Raw genomic sequence first — 22758 nt, 5'->3', positions numbered from 1 at the left:
ATAGTTACATTTTTCTCTTCCATTTCTCTTCCAGGCAATTTTTTGAAATGTTGTAAGATTTTTGTTATTGTTTTTTGTTATATTTTTTCCCCTTTGTGACTGTAACTTGGGCAAGGGCAATTCTGAATTAGTTTTTGAGACTGGGCAAAATGCTTTCTGGTTCCTGAAGCATTGGTGCTCAGTGGAATATGCTCTACTTCTTAATAGAAAATGAACTTGCTAAAATAGAGTTGTTTAGTTCAGTTATTAATTTATTTCAGTAGTTATTTACAAGTAATTTAGTGCTAATTACCTTAATTTTTTTAATAATTCACTTCTCAAAATGACTCTGTAGTAAGGTTTAAATTGCCAGTCTGATTTCTCGAATGAGTAATTTATTAACATGAATTCAGACTTGTAATGTGTGTAGTTCTAATACATTTATTTCCTTTATTATTTTATTTTATTTATCTCCATTTATTATACTTTCTTGATATCGCCTTCTACCCATCTTCCTTTCTTTAGCTGAACTTTCTTTTCAGGAGGTTAATGCCAAAACACTAATTCTTGTTCTATGAGAAGCTGGGCTTTTTAAACTTTGCGATGTTTGGTTACAGCTATAATGAAAATAAACCTGCCAGTAAGCTTGCAGTTTACCTATGTAAAAGTTATGTAATTTTTCTCAACACAAACTTTTCTTTTTTTGCTAAAACTTTCTAAAAGAGTAGTCATTAAATGAGTCCTTCAGGTGCAAGCTAGGTACAAGAAGCACACATTAAAAGCCTTTCATCTAATGAGCCGGTTGAAATTCAGTTCTTTTTTCTCCTTACATCTTTCAAAGAACAATGAAGGTCTTACTCAAAGCAGAGAAGAGCATGAAAATATTTCTTGACAGGCTGTACTCAAATGAGCAGTGTTGACTTAATGCATTTCCTCCTCTCTTAGAATACAAAAGGTAAGGTTAATAAAGTGAATTAATTGCATTTTGTGCTTCCATGATGCTTCCTGAAAGTAATTTGTGTACTTCAGTTTAGCACTTCTTTGAGAAGTGTCTGAGTTTGTTCTGTACCTGAAAGCAAAGGATGATTTCACCTCAGTCAGTGCATTTTGACTAAAATTCATTATGGCATTAATAAATACACACTTCCAGTTTTGTATATGGTTAGAGATTTTTTAATTTTTTTTTTGCTAGTGAATGTGATACAGTGAGAACTGATGACAATATTAGATGCTCAATACTCTAGTGAGGTTTGTGAGGTTGGAAAGAGAGAGAAGGCATTATTCTTGTGGTATAATTATTTAATGAAGTGTAATTGTTCTAGTCTTAGGAAATCTTGTTATATACCTGTGTTGGGGTGATTTGGATTTTGAAGTAGCTGACAGATTGAATTTGTTGGTCCTTCACCCTCCTTTACCTGAAAGCCTGACTTTTGGATTAGGCCAATATATCTCTTGGCAAGAGATACCACAGTAGCACATGAGGTTTTAGCTTTTACTGATGCATTCTAGAAAATGGCAAACAATGTGTGAATTTCTTACTTGGGATACAGAAAGATTTATTGGAAATACATTGTCTGGGAAGCTGCCATTTCTGTGGTCAAACTTCCTGCTCAGGTGTGTATATATATATATATATATATGTATATAGTGATTGTGGGATTGGATTCTAATACACATGTCAGCCTTGACAGCTGTTTTTCATTGGAAGCTGCCTATTGGAAGTTGCTGTAGTTGGTAACCTCTGTTTAGGCTCCTAAATTCATGTCTAAGTTCCAGGTTATTTTCTTACAATATCTTCATGTCATATTCCAGAATCTGATAAAAATTATTCAGATTCACTTAAATGGTACTGTTCCAACTTGATAGTTTTCATTTTTCCAATAATACAAGTACAGCAATCTGTGGCAATTGTTTTTTATCTTCTTAATTTCTAAGAAGCCTATGCCTAAAAATGTATGTTTGGAAAACCACTAGACTGCTTGGTTCTGATTTCAAAGCCTCAAAATCAGTGTAATCTTTTTGCCTTTAATCTTCATTATGAACAGATAATATTTGTGAATATACTGAAGTAATGGGAGAACATCCTTGAGTAATATTTCCACTGTTAAGTTTTTAGTAGAAAACTGCAACTGCTATGAAGAATTCAGTCTGTATTGTTGCTTGTCAATACAGAGCTAAGGGCACAAATTCATTTCAGTGTGTTCTGACAGCTCCTCAGCCATTCCTGTGGTGGGGTTTGCTGGCAGGCAGTTTTCTGCTGATGGCAGAGAAGGAAATGTCATTACATTAGAGACTGATTTTAGAGGGAAAATAGCCACCGTCTACTGTCCTACCTCTGCTCTAGTCTTTAACTTCTTAGTTTAACTGTAGCAGCAAAGAGAGGTGGTGAGAAACAGAATTACTTAATGAGATGGCACTTGTGTCTGTCCTGTGTTATATAGTGTCCCTTCTGTCAAACATTATTAGGAGTTAATATGACTTTATTACAGTGCACAAACCTCTTGTGATGCTGGTCTGAGAGATGTGACGTTTGGTGAACATCCTTTTATGGCAAATTACCTTTTTTCCTTTGGGAAAGCTTATATGCCTTTGAGAGCTGCTTCCTTCAGAACTGACACAGTAAATCTTCTCAGGCTGTTTTGGCTGGAAAAGCCAAGGAAGGCAACTTCACTTTTACTGACATGTTCTGTTCATGGCATCCATTAATTACACCTTTGGGTTGGTGCTGTGGAGAGAGTGTGGCAGCTGCTGTGGTGGTGTGTGAAATATGAGGGCAAACAAACACTGGTACAAGTAGGCACTGGGTTCATTTCCTAGGCTTGTAAGGGATGTTTTGTGTATGAGCTGGTAACTCTGCATGTCCACGTGTGAGCTGGCTCTGAGTTTTGTGCCCTTGGCTGACGCTGTGGAAATGCATCAGCATGATGTGGCATAAACACACTTCTGCAGTAGTGCAGGAAGTGAGGGAACACTTCCCATGTTGTGAGCAGCTCATGGAGAGATTGGTCAAAATAGAATCACCCAAAGTAGCTTGCAGATATTTGAGGATTGTTTTGGTTTTAATTAGAAACAAGTATATTAAGCTGGCTGTGTAAGAATAGAACCCAGTAATGCTGTGTAACGTGTCATAGTCAGGTTACTCCCAAAGTCTCTTAGGGTAGAATTAAAACTCTTGCTCAGAGGGAACAACTGAGCTCCTGGTACAGCCATGCCCATGCTGTTCCTCTGAGGTTGTTTGGTTCCTTTCTCAGCTGGGAATTATTTGAGGCATCTATATTTTCCTTAAACCAAACATTATACATTTAATACAAGCGCAAGTCAGTGGAATGACAATCATTCACAATCATTTCTGCCAGTTAAGAGTAGCTGTAGCAATTACACATTGCTTAATAGGGTAAAATGCTCCATTGTTGGTTAGATAAACTGTAAAAGCAATGCTGAACCTCTGGTGTTGGTAGCCTTTTTGTGCAAACAGACTGGAAGCAGTGAGTAGGAAGAACTGCTTCTCCTCCTCCCCTGCTCTTCCTCTGTCACTATTTATGCTCACTGCTGACTGCTTTCTGTGATTGTGTTTAAAAGTAAACAGGAACCTCTATTTAAAAGCACAGCCTATTAAAAAAACCAAAAACAACCAATAGAAACCCAAAAATAGAAAATCTTTTTAAATTTTGCTGGAATTCTATAGAAGGATGGTTACAATGCTTCCCCCTTTCAGCTTTCCTCATTGCTGGAGGCTAGATGGCAGTCAAGGAATGCTGCATGTGGCAGTGGGTGTTGCTTGGGCTGTGTGTTTGAAAGTGCTGTTGCTTATGAATTGGTCAAGTCTCAACAGAATGGCTAATATTTCTGGTTTTCCTCTTTCTCTTCTTTCATTGTGTTATTGAATTTCAGATTTTTTTACACAGTCTGACATCTCATTTTATATATTTAAAAAAATTAAAAACCCAGCAAGTACAGATGCTTTCGATACAATATGTAATAATTTAAACTAATAATGAATCCCTCTATACCTTCAGTAAACCTAAGTAGAACATACAATGTCTCTATAAAAATGTTTTCAAGAACAGTAAATCTAAGACCGTTCTACTTAACAGTTAAACCAAAAATGTTTTGGATTTTCCAAACCAAGTTGTTGTCACATGTGTTGCCACAGCAACCTTCGGTTACAGAGCATGGACAAAATTACAAAGTACTTGTTTGGCTGCTTGGCCTACTTATCTTCAATGTGACTTGTACAGTGTACTCCTTTCCTATCCTGTCTTTGGTAACCTGCAGAGTTCTATCCCACCTCTTCTGTGGGTGGTTTTCTTTGTTTTCAGGCCTTCATTTACAGGGGGTTTTTCTCTTCAGCCCTATAGTACACTATGTGCTTTTCCTCTGCCTGTGTTTTCTGCCTTCACTTAAGAGTTCTGTTCCTATATAACATTGCCTTTTTGGAGACTTCCTATTTCTTTTTTTATCTCTATCTCAGATATTGTCAAATGCTGAAAATAGCATTGAAAAAGACCCTGGAGGTTTCCCTCTTCTCTTGTGTCAGCCTTGCCTTGTGTTTGACTTTGGCAGTTATTCTTTAGCTGCCCTTCAGATGACTGATTTACTCAGTCTGTTTTCTGTCTGTTTTTAAAAGCCACTTCCTTTTTTTCAGTCCTCAAGAACCTGAAATGATGGTTTCTTACTTTCAGTGCTGGTGCTGCTCTCAAATGCTTCACTTGAGTTTTTTGGCCTGATTCTCCTGTAGTTTGTTCCCTTTACTCACACTTATCTTCTACTGTGGTCTTTTTTCAGCATCATCAAAAGCAAGACCTAAGTCACTAAATCAGTAATAAAAACAATTAGTTATTTTTCCTTAGCTGTCTGCTTCCTGAACAAGTGAGGTGTCTGAGATGGTGAGTTATGGAAACAGGTAAAATGTTGTTCCTAATGCTCACCACCAGTTCATGACTCCCTCAAAGCAATTGCTTTTCCTGCAGAGTATCCTAAACTGGCATAGGTACTTGGAGCTCAGGCTCTTCTCAGTTCTGGTAATGCTCTCTGAAATGAGTTGGGGGTTTTGCATTTCTGCACTAACCTCAATGCCTGACTTCATTTTTTTTTAATTGCACTGTAATATACATTGTGTTATAAACTTTCACTGGTCAACATTTTTATGTTAAATAGGGAGAAAATGCAGATATATATCTGTCTTCTATTTTGGGCACTTTGTGCTTTACTGTGGTTGTATTACAATCTTACAATACTTAGTGCAAGAAGTGGGAAAGCTGAGAATCAGACCTCTTGCCTAGGTTCAGCTGTTAAGCTAAATTGAACTCAGATTGGTTGGTGGACTGAAAAATAACACTCTTCAGTTTAAGAAAAAGCTTATGGTGCATGTTGCATGAGGAATTTTTGGAAACTGAACTTTTTGAGAAGAATATTTTGCACTCCAGTTTATTATGGTGAACTTTATAATCACGTCTGAAGTTTTGCTTCAGCAAAAGCAGCTCTTCTGCATAGAGTTCCCCAGCCTTCAAAGCAGAGGTCTTGATGTTGTATGCCTCTCCAGAAAGGGCTGCTGGGCTCCATGCCTCCAACAAATTGGGTTAAATCCCAAGCTGTGGTGGCTGAGCTGTTGTGTTGTGTGTGCTTGCTGAACCTGTGGCAAAACACAGCATCTGAGGACAACCACTCCAGAAAGGATTTGCAGAATATGGAAATGAACTTGCTGAGAGTGGTATGTCACATGTGCCTTGCCCTTTGAGCCTTTTCCCTTCTCCTTGTGCAGTATGAGGGCTCCCTGCACTGGTGTGCTTGAGTTCCTCAGTTCTTACAGCAGGACTCACAGCTGACCTGTCTCACCTCCTGCCTTCCCTGTTCTATTGCAGGAAGCCAGCAAAGCACTGCTGCCTGTGTCCAGTGGAAAAGCTTTGTGGAGAGAGAGCTTGGGGACAGCACTGTAGTTGGACCTGGGATTTCACAGTCCCAAAGTCAATCTCTTCCTAGGTTGTACCAGCTTGAAAATCTAGTGCTGAATCAGCCTTGTGAAAATCATACCCCTTTTAATACACATTGCTCTTTTCACCTATACAAATAGAATGGGATTCTTGTTTTTCTGTGACTTGTAATAATTGCTGGAACATGTAATGTTCTCTAGGGTTGGAGCTGATACACTTGGAAAGAATTTCTTTATTTCCTGTTCTGTTTGAGCTCATTGCCCTGAATCACTTCATGATGCTAATTGCTGTTAAGCACACATTATTAACTATGTTATTCCCATGTAATTACCTGCAGTTCCTTATGCAGTAGAAAGAATAATAGTGGGAGTATCTAAATTTTATTTTTTTACATGCACTAATGTGCTGATGAAACTTGTACTTTATCTTATGGCTATTTCAGGATGACATTGCTGACACCTCTTTGTATATTGTGTTTCCCAAGTAGCTCACAGGGGAAAATGCTCAAAGTGCATTCACACATGGCCCAGTGATTACAAAGTCTTGGTATTTGCAGTTGTGGGGGTTTTTTTTGTAGCATGGAGTTTCCTTTCCTCAGTGTGGTGAAGAATGTGTAATTAGGGAAGCATAATGAAGTGTGCTGTTGACAGGAAAGTATGTCTGGAATCTCAAATACTGACCTTCTATGACACCATTACACTTCCAAAGTTCTCATTCAAAGATAGTAAAGTGGCTTATCTAGGTTTACTAGTGAAAAATTCTGGCATATTGTGCTTTTATATTGTGCATTTTTAAATGCATTTGCACAGTGATGGCAAAGCTTTTCCTCTTTTTGTGTTTGTGGCCACTATTTCCATTTTATTTGTCATGCTTATTAAAGTTCTTTCAGTAGGAAAAAATAATGCTTGTTCACACTAATTTGGAAGATGAAAGCATGGCATAGAAATAATTTATCAACTAGCAAACTGAAACTGCCTCTCAAGCATGCCTGTATTTTGCAGAATTGTTTGAAAAAATATACATTAGTTTAAAAACTGGTTCCTGAATAAATGGAAGCAAAAATATACAGGCATTTTGTTGTCCCAAATATTAAATCCATGTTTCATTTAAATGGCTTCCATTTTTTTGTGAAGCTTTGTCATAGTTGGATTTATTATTGTTTCCAATGTCTTGCTGTGTGGGTTTTCCTGATTTTTGTTGTAAATGCATAGAATGCTATTTGTGGACAAAGCAATTCAGATAGGACTTTGAAATATGACAAAAGCAGGTGGTTTTGTCTCAAGTATTCATCTTTCTTTTGTATTGCTCATGTTTTACAAAGTGCATAGTAACTATTTTCATATCACACTCTCCCTCCTAAGTCAGTAAATAACTTGCCCTGCAGAAATGCAAGATGTTTAATGTCCTGTGTCACAACCCAAATCCCCCCAAAAATCTTAAAATATACTTAGCTCTTGTCAGCATTCATAATAAAATACAGTAGTGCTTTGTGAGTGCTGTAGGAAGGCTGCTGAGGAACAGCTGGAGCAACATTTCAAACAAATGCCTGTTAATGTTCTTCCTTTTCACCTGTGCATCTGTGACAAAGCAAATCTAACAAATGACAGCCAGCAAAGTGGTGGCTTTGCTAGGGAATATTGTTGGGCAGTGTGCTCATAGCTTGTATGCCAGTATTTATGTAAGTATTTCATGATCAATTTATTATGAGAAATAATTATAAAACACTTATTTGATTTAATATTTGGTAAATTATACAATATTGGTGCCAGGCATCACTTCTAGGAGTAGTCAATAAACCTAAGAAAAATCTGTATTTCTGCTATTAGGAAAGAGGCCAATGTGGTGCCTGAGTCTGGTCTCAGGCCTTAAAGGCATGACCTGGACTGGGAGCTCAGGAGCTGGATACCCCTAGGAGCTTGCTCAGGCCTGCTGTGTGTGACAGGCTCTTGGTGTTAATGGTTTAGTTTCCTTGGAGTGCTGGAGTGAAAGGGTGTCTGGGCTCTCTGCCCAGGCTGCTGTGGCTTCCAGCAGCACTGGCAGTGTCTGACTGAGCCATGAGCTGGGTGTTCCACGGCCCTGACCTCCTCACTTCCTCCTCCTCTTGGTATTCTTAAAGCAAGAGGGGTCAGTCTCTGTTTTTAAAACACTGACTGGGCTTGCCCTCATTGCAGTCCTTTAATATACCTGCCTATATTTAATATGTATAATTCATTTAGCACTAAATAGCATTTTTCTTGTGCCATTAGCATACTCATTCAATGTGATGGTTTATTAGTCCCTTCAGGAACAGCTTTATATGAACCACAATCTGAAAGGCAAAACGAAGCAGAGTTTGGTGCTCATAATACAATGTTTGAATCTTGGTTGTCCCAAAACGTCAAGATAACATAGGTTTCTCTCACTTCCTTTCAATGATTTTGTGATAATATGAGAGCTGAAATAGGAGGAATTAACATCATCTCTTCACAAAGCTGATTTTGAATTCCAAGTAAACAAAGTTGTTGAGTTTCAAAATGCTCCCAACTGCTGAGAAAGCAGGATATTAATGAATAAAAAAGTCTTTGGAATGTTCCATAGGCATCAGGCCGAAAAATGTTTTAATACATCTTTGTTTCATCTAGCACTGTTACTGTGTTGTATTTGCAGAGGTGTGATGATTGTTCTTTGTATAGATCTCAAATAGGGCTGATCTTCCCTGAGGAGAGGAGGCTGCTGGTAACATTGAATGTGTGCACAATAAAAGTGTAACAAAGCTTTTTGTGACAGAAGGGTGTATGAAATATCCTGGAACCAGCTATATCTCACTTTTCCTTTCTTGCAGGATATCTTGAATAATCTTGATTCATGTGATCTTGAAGATGATGATCTCATGCTTGATGTGGACCTGCCCGAGGACCCACCTCGTGACAAAGGTGAGTAAGCCAGGCACTCTCCCTGTGAAACTGGATCATGGCCTTAAGAGACTTTTGACTTGCTTTCTTCTGACTCTTGGCTTAATAAGTTAATGCACTCTTCAAGTTGGGGTGTTTTTTTTAAAGTAGCAACTCTTTCTTTTGTGAAATACAGGAAGGGAGATATTTCTGTTTTCCCAAATACAACTCTTATATTTGAAAAATTATGAATATTGAAGTGTACTACCTTGAATAAAAATGCAACCTTGTTTCATACTGGTTTTTTCCTTAGGATTATTTCTATAGAATAAATTCCAAATTTTTAAGTTAGCCTTTCAGTCTCATCATTCAGCTATATTTGAAAATGCTGGGACAGTATTTTATTTTTTTTAGCTTTGGTGAATGACAGGGTAATTCTTTGATAAATAATTGTTTTCTTCTACAAAATGACAATATCTCCTAATAGATATGCATACACTTCAGGATAGCAGAAGATCTATGTTTTCAATTTGTGTTTTATGCACTCTTGTGTTCAGTGAGGGTGCTGGCAGACTTTTCACAGAGAAGGTAGAGGTACCTAGATGCCCCTGAAATAGAACAAATTCAGAATACAATGAACCTGGTAAAGAAAATTATGGCTGCACTTTCCCAAATCTCAGACTGGAAAAGTTTGAGGTATTTGCTTTGTTTATTCTTGAGCTACTCACGGGACTGATGGGTATCGTTGTTATTATGAGCTGTTGCTATGTGAATATGGGTATTAGTTTTACCTGCAAGTTCACTGGAGGGCAGTCTGTCTTCAAATACAGAAACACTGAATGTGGAGCACTGTCAGGCCCTACCCAGTGCAAACAGGCCCTGAAAGGAAGAGGGCTTTACTTATTTTGTGTAACATTCACCTGCTTGCTGAAGTAAATTCAGGGGTTTTTGAGAGCACCTCTGAGTTATCTGGGTGAGGACTCCTGTGTGTATATTAGATATGAAGCCAAATTTGCAGTAAATAAAGCAGAGTTTTCCATCTATGATGATCGTGACAAATTGTATTCTAATGTTGGGCACGTGTGAAGTGCAGTACATAATCTTTTAAATCTCAGAATGAGTTGTTCAAAGTGCTTGTGTGAAATGATTGAGAACATTGCAAGTATGCAACTTTTCAACCCTGACAGGTAGGAGATTTTTACTTTTTTACTCATTTTCCAGAATGGGTAACAATGCAAGCCTAAGGCATATTCTTTCAGTGGGAGTAATTTAATTCTGTTGGGGAAAAACTAAGAAACAATTTTAAAGGGTAGATCAATTTCTCCTAAGTTTCCTTGTTTATATGAAACATGCACTGCATTTGCATCAGTAATTCCATTACAAATTATTAATTTGAAAACTGCTAGAAGGGCATGTTTATAAAGGTAAATGTTTACCACAAAAACATTAAAAGCTAATTACTGCCACTTTTGACATTTTTTTAGAGGTTGGGTTTCCCTATAAAATTAGCCTGGCATAAATAGGGTATCTCTGCTTCTTATCTTGAAAATTCTGTATTTTCAGCAAAGAGGATCTGAAAATAAGAATTTAAAAGCCACCTCCAGGTTTTCCCTTATGTAAACATGACCACTTGAAAAAGCAAAACAACTTCTTGGTTAATCTCCACCTGTCTTTACTCAGTGTCTCAGTATTTACTTTTCCTAAGCTGAAAATCATAATTGCTTGTAAACTTACTGAGCGCTTATTTTCATTAATTTTCATATGTTACGAGCTGTAGAAAGACACGGCTAAAGGAAAATAAATGTTGTTAGTTAAGGTGAATAAGTTTATTTTATTATGCAATTTTTTGGTTATTTGCTAGGTGATAAAAACTAAATTGGAGGTGTGAGTACTTGTTCTAGTAATATTTGACAGCACTTTTTGCCAACACTTTTTCCATAATTATGTGTGACTTCACTGACAACAGCCTCTTAAGACTTTCCAGGTCCTCAGAAACTCTGCTGGTTTCACTTTGGAGCCTGGGATGCTGCTTGGCCACTATTTTTAGCAGCAGTGGTAGCTGCACAAGCATGCAGGGAGTGAGGAGGGCCGTGTAAATCACAGGGTGACGCCGGGCTGGCTCGCAGCCCCACGCAGGCTGGGAACCCAGCGGGAAGCAGGGCCCGTTCGGAGCCGCGTGCGCAGCAGGGCTCGGGGGGCAAACGCTGCTCCCCTGCGTGCAGCTGCTGCCAGGAAAGCACTGACAATGTGAGGGAAAGCTCCTCGGGTAAGTGAAGGACCAGGTGTGGTGGCACAATAGCACTTTGGGACTGTTTTTGCCGGGTCTGACTCCTGGGTAGAAGTTGTTTTGGCTTTCTCTCAGTCGTTTCCGGGCTGTTGCCAAATTTAGCGTTTGTTCCCTTAAGACGTTTGTGGAATTCCTGTGGCTTTGCAGAAGTTGGTGTTTTGAAGAGCTTGTTTGGTTTCCTTGTTTTAAATCATGCTGGTTGTCCAGTTAAATACAGATTTCATGTCTCTGAATCTGAAAACCAAGCCATGTGAATAGGAGGAGGTATATCTGTATTTTAAGTAACGAAGCTGTTCTTGCAATGCAATCCTGGCCTTTTTTTGCAATGTTGCCTTTCTGTGTTTGTGCATTGTTAGAACTTGTTAAAGGCCTGGAGATACCATCAGTAAGAGAGACAGGAAATTGTTATTTTAAAATTTATTTTCTTCTATAATCTCTACCTACTTCAAATGATTTTCTGTCAAGAGTGGAAATACTGTTAAAGCTGGATTCTTCAGTTTCTGCTACAGGTTGCTCTTTTTCTTGTAACAAGTTTTTGTTTTAATAAAAATGTGACATTGTTGCAGAAGTCCACTTGACACTTCTAAAATGCATACTGTTTTGGATCAGTTAACAAAAACCAAAACAAGCCCCACAGACTTTACACTGCATCTGCTACCAGCACATAGTTAATATTTTATTTGCAATGTCCTGGGAACAAGTCTTACGATTTTTTTTTACCATTATGCTCTCTGTAGAGGAATGTGAAAATATGAGCCGCTATGAGAGACAAGACAGAAATGTGAGACAGCATCAAGAGGGATTCTGGAAAAGAGCACCACAACAGCGATGGAATACACAGGAGCACTATCATCTTGGCCATACTGACCATTATATCCATGGCAAAAATGATTTGAACAGGTAAAGCACTTTTCTATATCCTCACAAACATTTAAAGCACCAGTGAGCAATTCCTTTTTGGCACTAAGGTATCTCAAGTGATACTGAGTACAAGTACGACATTTTCTGAATAGTATGTCTAAGTGGAAGCACCACCGAGGGTTGTAACAAATTCTTTTCAAAACTTATGCTTCTGTTTTCAGTCCAAGTACTTGTTGCTCATGTTGATTAAATAACAATAACAATATTGTTAATAACAATATTGTTAAATAACAATAACAATATAACAATATTATACATGTTGATTAAAATAGCTTATGTGTTCCATGGAAAACCACTGCAATGTTTTACTACTTTACTAAAGTTTGAGCAGCTTTTTGCAGTTTAATTTGTTGGTAAAGTCAATGTAACTTTTTAGTCCTTAAAGGGTTGAATGACAGTTTATAGAAATTCTGCTGAAGTAACTGGTTTTAGGGCACTGTGCTTTATAGTCTGAGTGGTCTCTGGGAGTGGAAAGGAAAACTCTGTATTTTAGTGAAATAGCATTGACATTTTCTGATTTATTAATTTATTTTCTGCTGTGTGCCACAATACGTAAGTATAGCCCACATTGCATAACTTTCCTTTTTACCAACCTCTGTGTAGCTCCAGTTTGTCACCTGTGTGTGTTTGTTTTGGGTTTTTAGGGGTTCAAGCTACCTGGAGCCTGGCGTGGGTGTGCTGGAGAGCTGCGGGGCGGGCGGCGGCTGCGCGGCGCCGCGGGCGCTGGCGGAGAACACGGTGATGCTGGACGAGATGACCCTGCGGCACATGGTGCAGGACTGCACCGCCGTCAAAACACAGCTCCTCCGCCTCAAGAGGCTGCTGCACCAGGTGGGCTCTCCTCAGCTGCTGGGAAGCATCGGAGTTTGGCAGCAAAGTCTCACAGATGGGTGTGCTTAGCAGAAAGGTTTTTGAACGTAGAATCTGAATGAAGAATAGAGATAGAAGTAAGTGTTAATATAGAAGAAAAGAATTGTTGAGCCAGTCTTACTGGATAACTAGACAGGCAAAGAGTACATTAGTTAGAAGGGGGTTTTATGACTTAGAGCAAAACTTTAAACAAGATGTTTTTACTAAGCAGAAAGATAGCACAGGCAAACAAGTCAGCAAATGTTGCAAGAAGAAAAAAGTTCTCAGAATTTTCTACTGCAAGAAAACTTAAAAACAACTTCTAGCTTAAATTGTAATGTACTAACTTTTAGTGATTAGAGAATAATATGAATATAGTAATTACAGTAGTTATGATTAGCTATAGATAAAAGTTAAAGTATAGATTAGTTCTACTGTATTAAGATGCTCAGCAAAGTATATAATGTATTTGTAACTTAAACTAAAAGTCTGTAAGCTTGCCTGCAGCTGGAGCTGACAGCTGTAGGCATAGGCTCTGTCACCCACAACCCTTGACTGCTGTAACATCTTAGATGTAATAAACTGCATTTTGAAGAGCCTCCTAGAGTCCCACATGTCTCATTAAGACTCTTACACACAGGGACTAAGGCATTAAATAAACTGGGGACTAGGCCTAGGTGGGCTTATGTACTTTTTGGCCTTATTAGGATATTGGCATTTCATTTGTACATTGAGTTACAATGTCCCAGAAAGTGATTATACCTTTTATTGCTGTTTGCAGTAATGCCTTTTCTGCCTTGTCAGCACTTTACTGACTACAAAACATGCTAGATACTAAAATTTTTAATATTTCTTCACCATTTTATTGACAAGTAATATTTATTCACTAATTTATTCACAAATTTTCTTCTCTGAGGAAATGTCAAATTAAAAAAAAAAATCAGCACATGTGAAAACCAGCATGTGAATCCAATAAGATTCAAAAAATCTGGGAGTTAAAAAAAAATAAAATATTAAAATTGATCCCACTGATCAAACTTGCATTCAGCATGTCAATGTTATTAGCTGTTTCTTAAGGCTTTGTTTTCCTCATTCTTTTCATCTTTATGTTTTGACAAGAAGCTTAACAAATCCTGCTGCGTCATCTCTATTGGAAGTGTTCAAATTTACCCTTCCTATGTTATGAAATTGTCATAAGCTTTTAAGGAGCTTTTTTAATGTACCTCAAAACTTGGCAAGTTGTGGGAGTTGGTAAACTGCTGGATGACTCAGCAGAAGTGTGGCATTTCAGCTACAAAAATTTCTTTGTTACCATAATAAAGAACAGTCCATGAGGCTTTCTTTGGAGGCATACACAGATGAGCATTGAAAAGTGTGTGATATTGTCTTTTAATACCAGATTCATTGCTGTTCTTTTCTAATAGGATAATGTAATGAAAATAACTTTGTGCCTTAAAAGTCAGGCACTAAAACAAAAAACAACAGAACAGAAAGCAAATCAACCTTGAGGCTAATTCATGGGTGTGATTGTGCCTTTTAGAAATGACAGCATTTTCTTCCTGTGCTGAGATGTATTCCTGATTTTGTCAGGGGGAAAAACCATTGTAACAAAAATGATGCAGTGCCAGAAGGGAAGGTGTCTTCTTAGAACCTAATGTCTGAGTGGTGGGCTGCATAAACTGTATCCCCCAACAGCCCCAGGCATTAATACATAGGTGGCAGGGAACCTTTATCTAGGACTTCTAATGTCTTTAACATAATTGTCAATAATTTACATAATGTCTTTAACAATTTGGCAGCTTGATGGATGAACTGTGTGTGTGGTTCAGGGTGTAAAGGCCTGCACATTATAGCCAAGTAATGTGTGGCCCTGCAGAGTATCATGTGTAAAATCTTGATCTAGTTTATAATAGCCAGGTTGCAGAATAAAAACTTTGCCTCAAGAAGCTCAGATTAACTTTTTTAAAAGAACTTAAATGCACAGAATGAAGCAGTTACTCTTAACATGTCGGTTTTTCAAAATTTGCTCCTGGTCTTGACAAATGCCTGATCCTTCTTCCCTGTAACAGTGAGTAACAGGTATTATTCTTCCCTTCACACTTTGTCAGGCATACTTGACTGTATTTTCCTGACCTAAACCAACCCTGTTTTGACTCACTGCTTCCAAAACTCATCACTGGACTTCTGAATGTTTATTCTACTCTCCTGTGTATAATCCAATCTTTTAATCAAAGAACATGAATAGTAATGTAAAAGTAAATTAGCCTGCTACAGAGGGGGAAACTTCAGACCTTTACTACCTAAATTGCTAAACAATTAGGGCAGAACTTGTATGAAATATATTTTCATTACATTAAAGTGTTAAGCCTTTACTGTAAACATCGTGCTTCATGCTAACAGGAATGAGTAAAAATGCCACAATTCTTCTTTAGTTCTTGAACAGAAATACAGTTTTGAAAACCAATAGTTGAACTTTAGCATTCTGAACTCTGAACTAGGACTGGATCATAAGCAGCTTCTTGCAAAATATAAAAAATCAAGGTACAAAGTCAATTGTTTTCAAACTCCAGTTTTATTATGAAATCAGAAGTTCTTCTATTAGCCCCACCAGTATTACACATTTAAATGTATGTGTTACCTTTCTTCAGTTGTGACATTCAGCAATAAAATTTAATTTGGATAGGTAGAAATAGAGCTGTAGTCAGGACTTAGGCTCAAAGTCCCAGAGGAACAGTTACAGTAAAATAGGAAGAGTTAGCAATTAAATTCAGTTTTATACAATTATCTAATCAGCTGTAGCATGACTTAGTGTAGAGCACAGCACATAATGAATGTATAGCTAGCAGATTCCTGGGGAGACTTAATGTGCTATATGGATTCATTGCTGTGACTGGATATAAATTAGCTGGAGTATTGCTAGCAACATAGCTGCAGCAGTGTGGGGTTGGTGCTGCATTCCCAGTTCAGCTTGGAAAAAGAAATAGTTCTTTGAGCAACAGAGCCTTGGCTGAGCTCTGTGTGAGCAGGAACACGTGCTGGCTGCTTACTCCTCACTCACTGCCATCTTCCTGTGCCTTCAGACAGTGAAATCAGCAATAGGAGTCTCTCTCATACAGAGCTTAGAAGATTTTCACAGTAGTGAATCTAACCCTCTCTGACTTCTCAGTAATGTGATGTAAAACAACCTACATGGAGTGAAAAACGTGGCTTGTTCTTGTACTAAATGCAGCCATATTTGCAGAGAGGTGTACTGCTGGAGACTGTTCTCTCTTTAATGCTTAACTGGAGTGCTAGCTTTGTATTGTAAGAAGAAAATGTTTTGGAAGTCTAATTCTAGTAATAATTGACATGTAAATGTTAATACCTCTTAAACATTGACTAAGGTACTTCATTTGCATGCTTATTAAGAAATAAGTTTTCTTCTAATCGTAACAGTTTCTTCCTCCTCCTCAATTAATTTCATAAACTTGCTGCTCTGGGTGGAGGCTAATGTGTTAATACTGTTTTAAATAAAGGTTTTCTGTTTTTGTTGCCCTTGAGCCTTTGATCTTTGCAAGGATTGACCATCCTCTGTAGTAACCCAATGCAACTTGGTTGCATCACTTGCACTTGCTGTTCCTGTAGGGAGGACTGAAACATGAGGTGGTTCACAGAACTGTGAGATCTGTGAAGCTCTCTTTTTCTGTGGGAGGCAGGTTTTATAAAAAATGTTTCATTTCAACTTATCTTTCATGAATGGAAATGAAATTCTATTTTTCAAGCACAGCTCTTCACTGTAGCTTATCAGATATGGCCCATTTGTATGAAGAGGTGTGAATGAAAAAGTGAACCATGTAGTGCAGATTTGTTAAATGCATCAGTACATTTTGCTGAGGCTTTAGATCAGTAAGTCACTTGTATATCTTTGAAATGCATATTCATTGTCTTCTTTTTTTTGTATCTGGTGAGATCCACAGGAGAGATTCATTTTTGTTTATGAGAAGCCTGAAGTTGAGAAAGAAACAGAGTTACAAAATAAAAAGATGCTTTTGTGTCATGCATTAAGTTGTATAAATTGCCTCTACAATTATTATTTTTTACTAGCCACAAAATACTTCACCTCAGTGACTTAATTGTGCTTGAAAGAAACAGAATGAAAGGAGATGAACAAACAGTAGCAAATCAAATTGGCAAATTTTAGGTTGAAGCTGTTGTTTCACTGTCAGACTGCTGCTGTGACAGGGTTTGACAGTGGCAGTGAGATGGACGTGGCCTGGATAAACTGCACTCAGAATGCCAGGCAGGCAGCAGGTGAATAGCACCCTCTGCTTGATGAACACTTAACTCAGCTTCTGCTCACATCATTATTGAAATGCCTTTAGCAAGAGAGTCTGCTCAGATCAGTGATTTGTACTGGATAAAGCTTGGAATTGGGAATCAAAACCTAGACCTTGGTAAAAATTCAGTAGACCCTGATAAACTTGCCACTGCTCTGGATAAGTGATTTACCAAAATAAGTAATATGTTCTGTTACTGTAAGAATGTTAGCAGTAGCAGTTTTCTGTATTTCCTGTTGTAGTGTGATATGCAATGTGGTGATACCTTAATAAAGTTTATTGCATCTTCACCAAAAGATTGAAAGCAGATACTCTCCAAGTTTCCAAATTTGATGGTATCTTGGTATACTTCTTAGTGTTATTTCTAGCCTACCAAAAATAGCATATGCATATAACCAGGTGCATTTTCTTTGCTAATTCTATCGTCTTTTTGGTAATTCTAATATCTTTTTTTGTACAGGAATGTCTCTATTTTGCTGATTTCTCCTGTTTCATTTTAGCAGTGTAATGACAAAGAAACAAAAAGCACAAGAAGGCATATTTCTTAGATTAATCCTAGCATGTGTTCAAATGGAGGCTTGATTTCCTACTGATAGAGTTAGAAGTGTTTCTTTTCCAGTTGTGCTGTGTTCTCTCCCTGTGTACTGAGGTAATTGCAGCAGTGGTGAGGGAATTGCTGCAATGACCTTTGTCCCTGCTTTGCTGGTGAATGAGTCAGGTGGAGCACAGGCCTGGAGTACTGATTTAAATCACCAGGGGGTGTGTGACATACTAACCTTCTTTGCAATCAGCTCTTAATCTGCTGTTGTGGAATGTCTTACTGCTCCACTTCCCTGCATTTTAATAGCAGTAAAAGCTATATTGGAGGTACAGAGCTTTGAAAAGTCATGTGAGATACTTTTGCTTGAAATAGTTTGTCTTGTTTTTTTATTTTTTCCCATTCCCATGATGACTCTTTCACAGTTGTAACTGTGGCCATCTGTGACTTCACTTCTGAGTGTATTTGTTTGAATCATTGCTTAAAATAAAATGTTGGTGAAACTTTTTAATTGGGGGATATAAGATAAATATAAAGTACAATAAAATATATAAATTTAAAATATAAATAAATACTGTGTATAAAATGCAATAAATATAAAATGCAATATAAATATGCAAAAATAATTTGTAAAACTGAAAGTAATCCTAGGATTCTAATTGCTTCACTTTTCATCTAGCAGTTTACAAATGTTTTGAACTAACTAATGTTTGTGTTTTATGGTATTACTATGCAAATTATTTCAAAGCACTCTGGTAGAACTTCTCTGTAACCTGGTGTGTGAACTGCTGCTTCATCAGTCTTTCATTTGCTGGCCATGGGCCTGGAAGGGACAAGCAGCTACTTGAGAACTGATGACAGCTGAGTACTGGACAGTGTAAACTTGACTGTTCTCAAAATTATCTGTCAATTTATATATAAAAGCCCAAGAAACAAAAAAACCCCAAAAGCACATCCAAACCAAAACAGCACCAAAAACTGAGGTATAAGTTCTGTCAAGTTATAGAAATGAAATGCAAGTGTCTGTAGCCTGGGCATCACCTGGGCATTGTACACAGGCTGCAGCAAGGGTGGCTTTCCTGAGGGGGGAAAAAAGGAAACTTGATGTTTCAACAAGTGATTCAAACTTGTGTTCTTGTCTTTGTCCCCTGGTAGAATGATGAAAATGTGTCACTCCAGGACATCACAGTCTCAGTTCCATCAAGTCCAGAACCACAAGAACCTGAGTCAACTTTTAAGGTAAATTACATTGATTGACTCTAAGGAATAGAAGATGCAAACCTGTTTATATTTGCAAAACACACCCAAAGCTTGTATGTTACTGAAGTACTGCTTCTTTCTTTGTTAAAATGCTAACCTAGGTGAACCCCACAAAGTCAGGGGCAAGTTTACTGTTTTTTTAGAATGGGTATTAAAGGCCAAAGAAGTCACAGTAGGTACTGCAAATAGAATAATCTTTTCTAGTTGGAGACTTGTAATATTGTGTTTTGTGTGTTGGTAAGGTTTTGTAGCATTACTTGACTCTTACTGTAAAATCACTATACAAAGATCACTAATTCTGTATTTATAGGAGGGAAACATTGCTTACTGGAAATATAACAAGGCTATAAATACTTCATAAAGTTGAAGAACACTTAAAGTCTAATGTTTGTTCTGAGTTCAGTAATTTCTGTTGTTGATAAAGAGGACTGTAGGTAGTGTTTGCTGACTAGACATTTTCATCTGCATAATGTCACTTGTTTGCACAACAGATGAATTACTGCTTCAAAAATGCAGCTGATCTACTTACCCTGGAAATTTAGTGGGTCAGCTGAATTTGGACTCTTAAAGGGACTTTTAGTCAAGTTTCTTCATTCTTTTAACCCGTGTGCCTGCAGCCCCTCTCTCTGTGTGACTAGGAGGAGGAAAGCATGTGCTGTGTCACTGCCATTCCTGCAGGCATGTCTGATCTCTCATGTCCTGTAGAGGTGTTCCTTAGATCATGCAGTCCTTACACAAAACCACTGTTCTGTTGCAGATGGATGATCTGCTGAACGAGATCAGGCAGCTTAAAGATGAACTGAGGAAAAAGGATGAAACAATCAACCAACTAGAGCAGCAGCTTGTAAGTATAATCTAAAATGTTTAGCCAAGTCCCAGGTGTGCACTGCAGAGTGCAACTTCAATAGGCAGTACTGATGAAGGCTTTAAGAGACTTTAGCTATTTTTTTTCCCTGCACTTTCACTGTTACAAAGGTAGGTTTGCGTTCCCAGTTGTACTCCTGGGATCTTTAATTCCATAATCTGGTCATGATTTTGTGTGGCACTAAGCAAGGATGTTTGTAATGCTGTTGAAAGTATTTAATTTCCAAAACAGTTTTGAACATAAAATTCTAGGAGCTGCTTAGAAAAAACGGTGAGGAAAAGATAAGGCTACACTTGAAGTATTTAAAAAATGCACGAATATTGGGCCTATCATTCTGCTTGAAGTTTTTGTTACTGTTTTTTTTTTTCTTCCTCTACTTAATAAAGAATTACACCATAGAATTGAAAGCTAAGCTTAGAATTAAGCTGAGTATTCTAAGTTGATTGTTTTTTAAGGAAACAATACAAAACAAGTTGAATATTCAGATTAAATCTGCCAACTAGGAACAAGTTATGGGGTCACTTCATCATAAATTAGGTTCAGGGGAGCACAAAGCCTCAAGCAAAAGTTACATGTGTCTTTTACCTTTTTGCTCTTGTTCTGAGTTTGGATTTCCATGCATATCTTTGCATTTGGTTTTGTTAAATTCGCCTGCTATGACCATTCTTGTAAAACAGCCCCACATTTTTAAGCCACACCAAGATCTCACAGGCAGGGTAGATGAGATGCCAAGAGGTGCACACCATACATGTTTTTCATAGCTGGAGACAGTACCTGTGTGACCATAAGCTCTAATGAAATGTTAAACATGTGCTTTTGTAGGTGTGTGCAGTAAAACTGAGCTGTGGCCTTCATCCTCTCCCTCTCTGGCTTGGGAACGTTCCCTCTAAAACAAAACTGAAAGATGAAGGTTTGGCCTTTGCTCTGCTGTTTAAACAGCAGAATCCCAGATCACAGAATAGCAAACCAAATTAGCTTGTTTGTTAGCATTTAGCAGTAAGTGTTGGGTTTTGGGTACACTTAGTCTCACTCTTAACAGTCAGCCAAAATTCCTGGAAGGAAGTTTCTCCTTCGCTGCTTGGTCGTGTACCTGATTGCTGGAGTAACCTGTACCTGCTGCAGCTGAGGAACTCTGCTGTAGAGATGGGTAAAACTTACATTTGTAACGACTGAAAGATGACTTGAAGAACTCAGTGCTTCAGAAATTTAAGTGGAAAAACTTTTTCCAAAAGTCAGTATTTATTCTGGATTACTTCTCAGTATCCTTTGGGAAAAGCAGCAGTTGTGCAGCTAAATAGCGGTTTCTGCAGTTTAATCATATTGTGCTCTACAGTCAAGTCTGCTTGATATTTGAACACTGGGCCTTGACTGTGCTTTTCAACAGCTCACTTGGTTAATTTCTAACTAATTCTTGTTTGTTTTTCTCTTTTTGGGGGTGATTAAGGCCACTAGATGTAACTGCCAGAAGGACAGTCAAAAGCCTCCAGGGGCAGTGCGCGCGCGTGCCGATAAATTCACACAAACCTCCTGGAGGAGGAGTTCTGTGAGTAAAGTGGGCCCTTCATGCTCGGGTACCTCCTTCTGCCTTTCATTTCCCACTTCTATAACCTTGGGTCTCACACAATTCTGCCCTGTTCAAGAGATTCTGTACTGTGTGTGAGTGAAGTCCTTCCTGCTGTGCAACCCTTGCATTCTTTTGCAGCCCTGTTATGTAAACAAATATTACAAACATTTATTTCAAAAGAAATAATTAAACTCTAGAAATCTTCTCTTTAAATAATCACCCTTTGCAGTTTTTAAGTTACAGTAAATCCAAGTCAATCCTGTATATCTAGTCATACTTAAGGGATTTTCTTATATCCTGACTTCAAAGTATCTCTTTGGGTTTTTTCCTGGTCAAATTTTCATTTTTAATGTTTTCATATTTGTTGAGGAAAAGAAACAGTATATTCTAAATTTTGGTGCAGAAGTATAAAAACAAAAGTTAATATTGTTTATTTTTTTATAATTCATGTTAACAACTTGAATCATTAAAAAATAATTGTGTGAAAATCACTTTGACAAAAGACATCTTCATTCCCATATGTTGTTGCATGGATCACATTTGTTTTCACTATGTAAAATTTATGTTCTTCATAAAACACCAATAGAATATTTAAGATGGGGGGGAGGGACAACATATTTGATATTATATAATCATAAGAAATTACCTTTGCTAAACAAAGTTTTGTTAGTCACCACCAAATAGCATTTGGATCTTGAAGCTACTGCTCTAGCTAGAAAACCTAGGACATTTTATTCAAGGTTAAAAATTGGTTTGATTTTTTTTTTTTTTTTTTTGTTTCTTTGTTTCTATCCTACATTGAGTTACTTGATGTAAGCTTGTAATAAAGATTAATCACCCCTGTTATCCTTCTAAAATTGCTCTTTTAAATATATGGCACTATCGGGCAGAAGCACCACCACACTGTGTTCACCAGTTACTGGCAAACAGCTTTACCCATGTTTTCCATCCTCTTTCTTGCTGTCATAAGAGGCTGTCAAAAGGTTATAACCTTCAGTAGCTTTTGGTTTGCTTTGACACCTCTGCTCCCCCATGTACATGTAGCCTCTTGGTTCACCCCATGTGTTTCTTCTCCTTTTACTTTGGAGCTTGTGAGCCCTTGCATTGTTTCTTTTTCCCAATTTAATTTCCTGTGTGTGCTGTTTATGGGATGTCTTTGTGTATTGATGCTGTCACAAGGTTAGTAGCTTTTGTTTCCATCTTCCTTTTTTCCTAGCTCATTTATCACATGGCTTCAGAGTCAAGATTAATAGTCATGGAAAGTTAGTTGTTACCTACAGGAGTTTTAGTCTGTGCAACTTGTGGTGTTAATTGATAAGACAGAGATACTGGAGAAGATGGGGAATTTGAGTTGCTGTCTCAAGCAAAAGGAGTCACTC

At 37.7% G+C, this 22758-nt stretch overlaps 1 protein-coding gene across 7 annotated transcripts in view; it reads left to right on the top strand.

The window, feature by feature from the left end:
* CCSER2 (coiled-coil serine rich protein 2) overlaps window positions 1-22758 on the top strand; it is a 61571-nt gene that overhangs the window by 18453 nt on the left and 20360 nt on the right. For all 7 annotated transcript variants that reach the window (XM_054637185.2, XM_077183340.1, XM_077183341.1 and 4 more), the window contains 6 exons: window positions 8731-8821; window positions 11804-11966; window positions 12632-12818; window positions 18846-18929; window positions 19708-19794; window positions 21260-21358. In XM_054637185.2, the coding sequence (XP_054493160.2) occupies window positions 8731-8821; window positions 11804-11966; window positions 12632-12818; window positions 18846-18929; window positions 19708-19794; window positions 21260-21358 (711 nt within the window). The remainder of the gene's footprint in view (window positions 1-8730; window positions 8822-11803; window positions 11967-12631; window positions 12819-18845; window positions 18930-19707; window positions 19795-21259; window positions 21359-22758) is intronic.

Source organism: Agelaius phoeniceus, chromosome 9 (genome assembly GCF_051311805.1).
Source record: "Agelaius phoeniceus isolate bAgePho1 chromosome 9, bAgePho1.hap1, whole genome shotgun sequence".
NCBI classification, from domain to species: domain Eukaryota; kingdom Metazoa; phylum Chordata; class Aves; order Passeriformes; family Icteridae; genus Agelaius; species Agelaius phoeniceus.
This window is presented reverse-complemented; position numbering and strand designations above follow the sequence as displayed.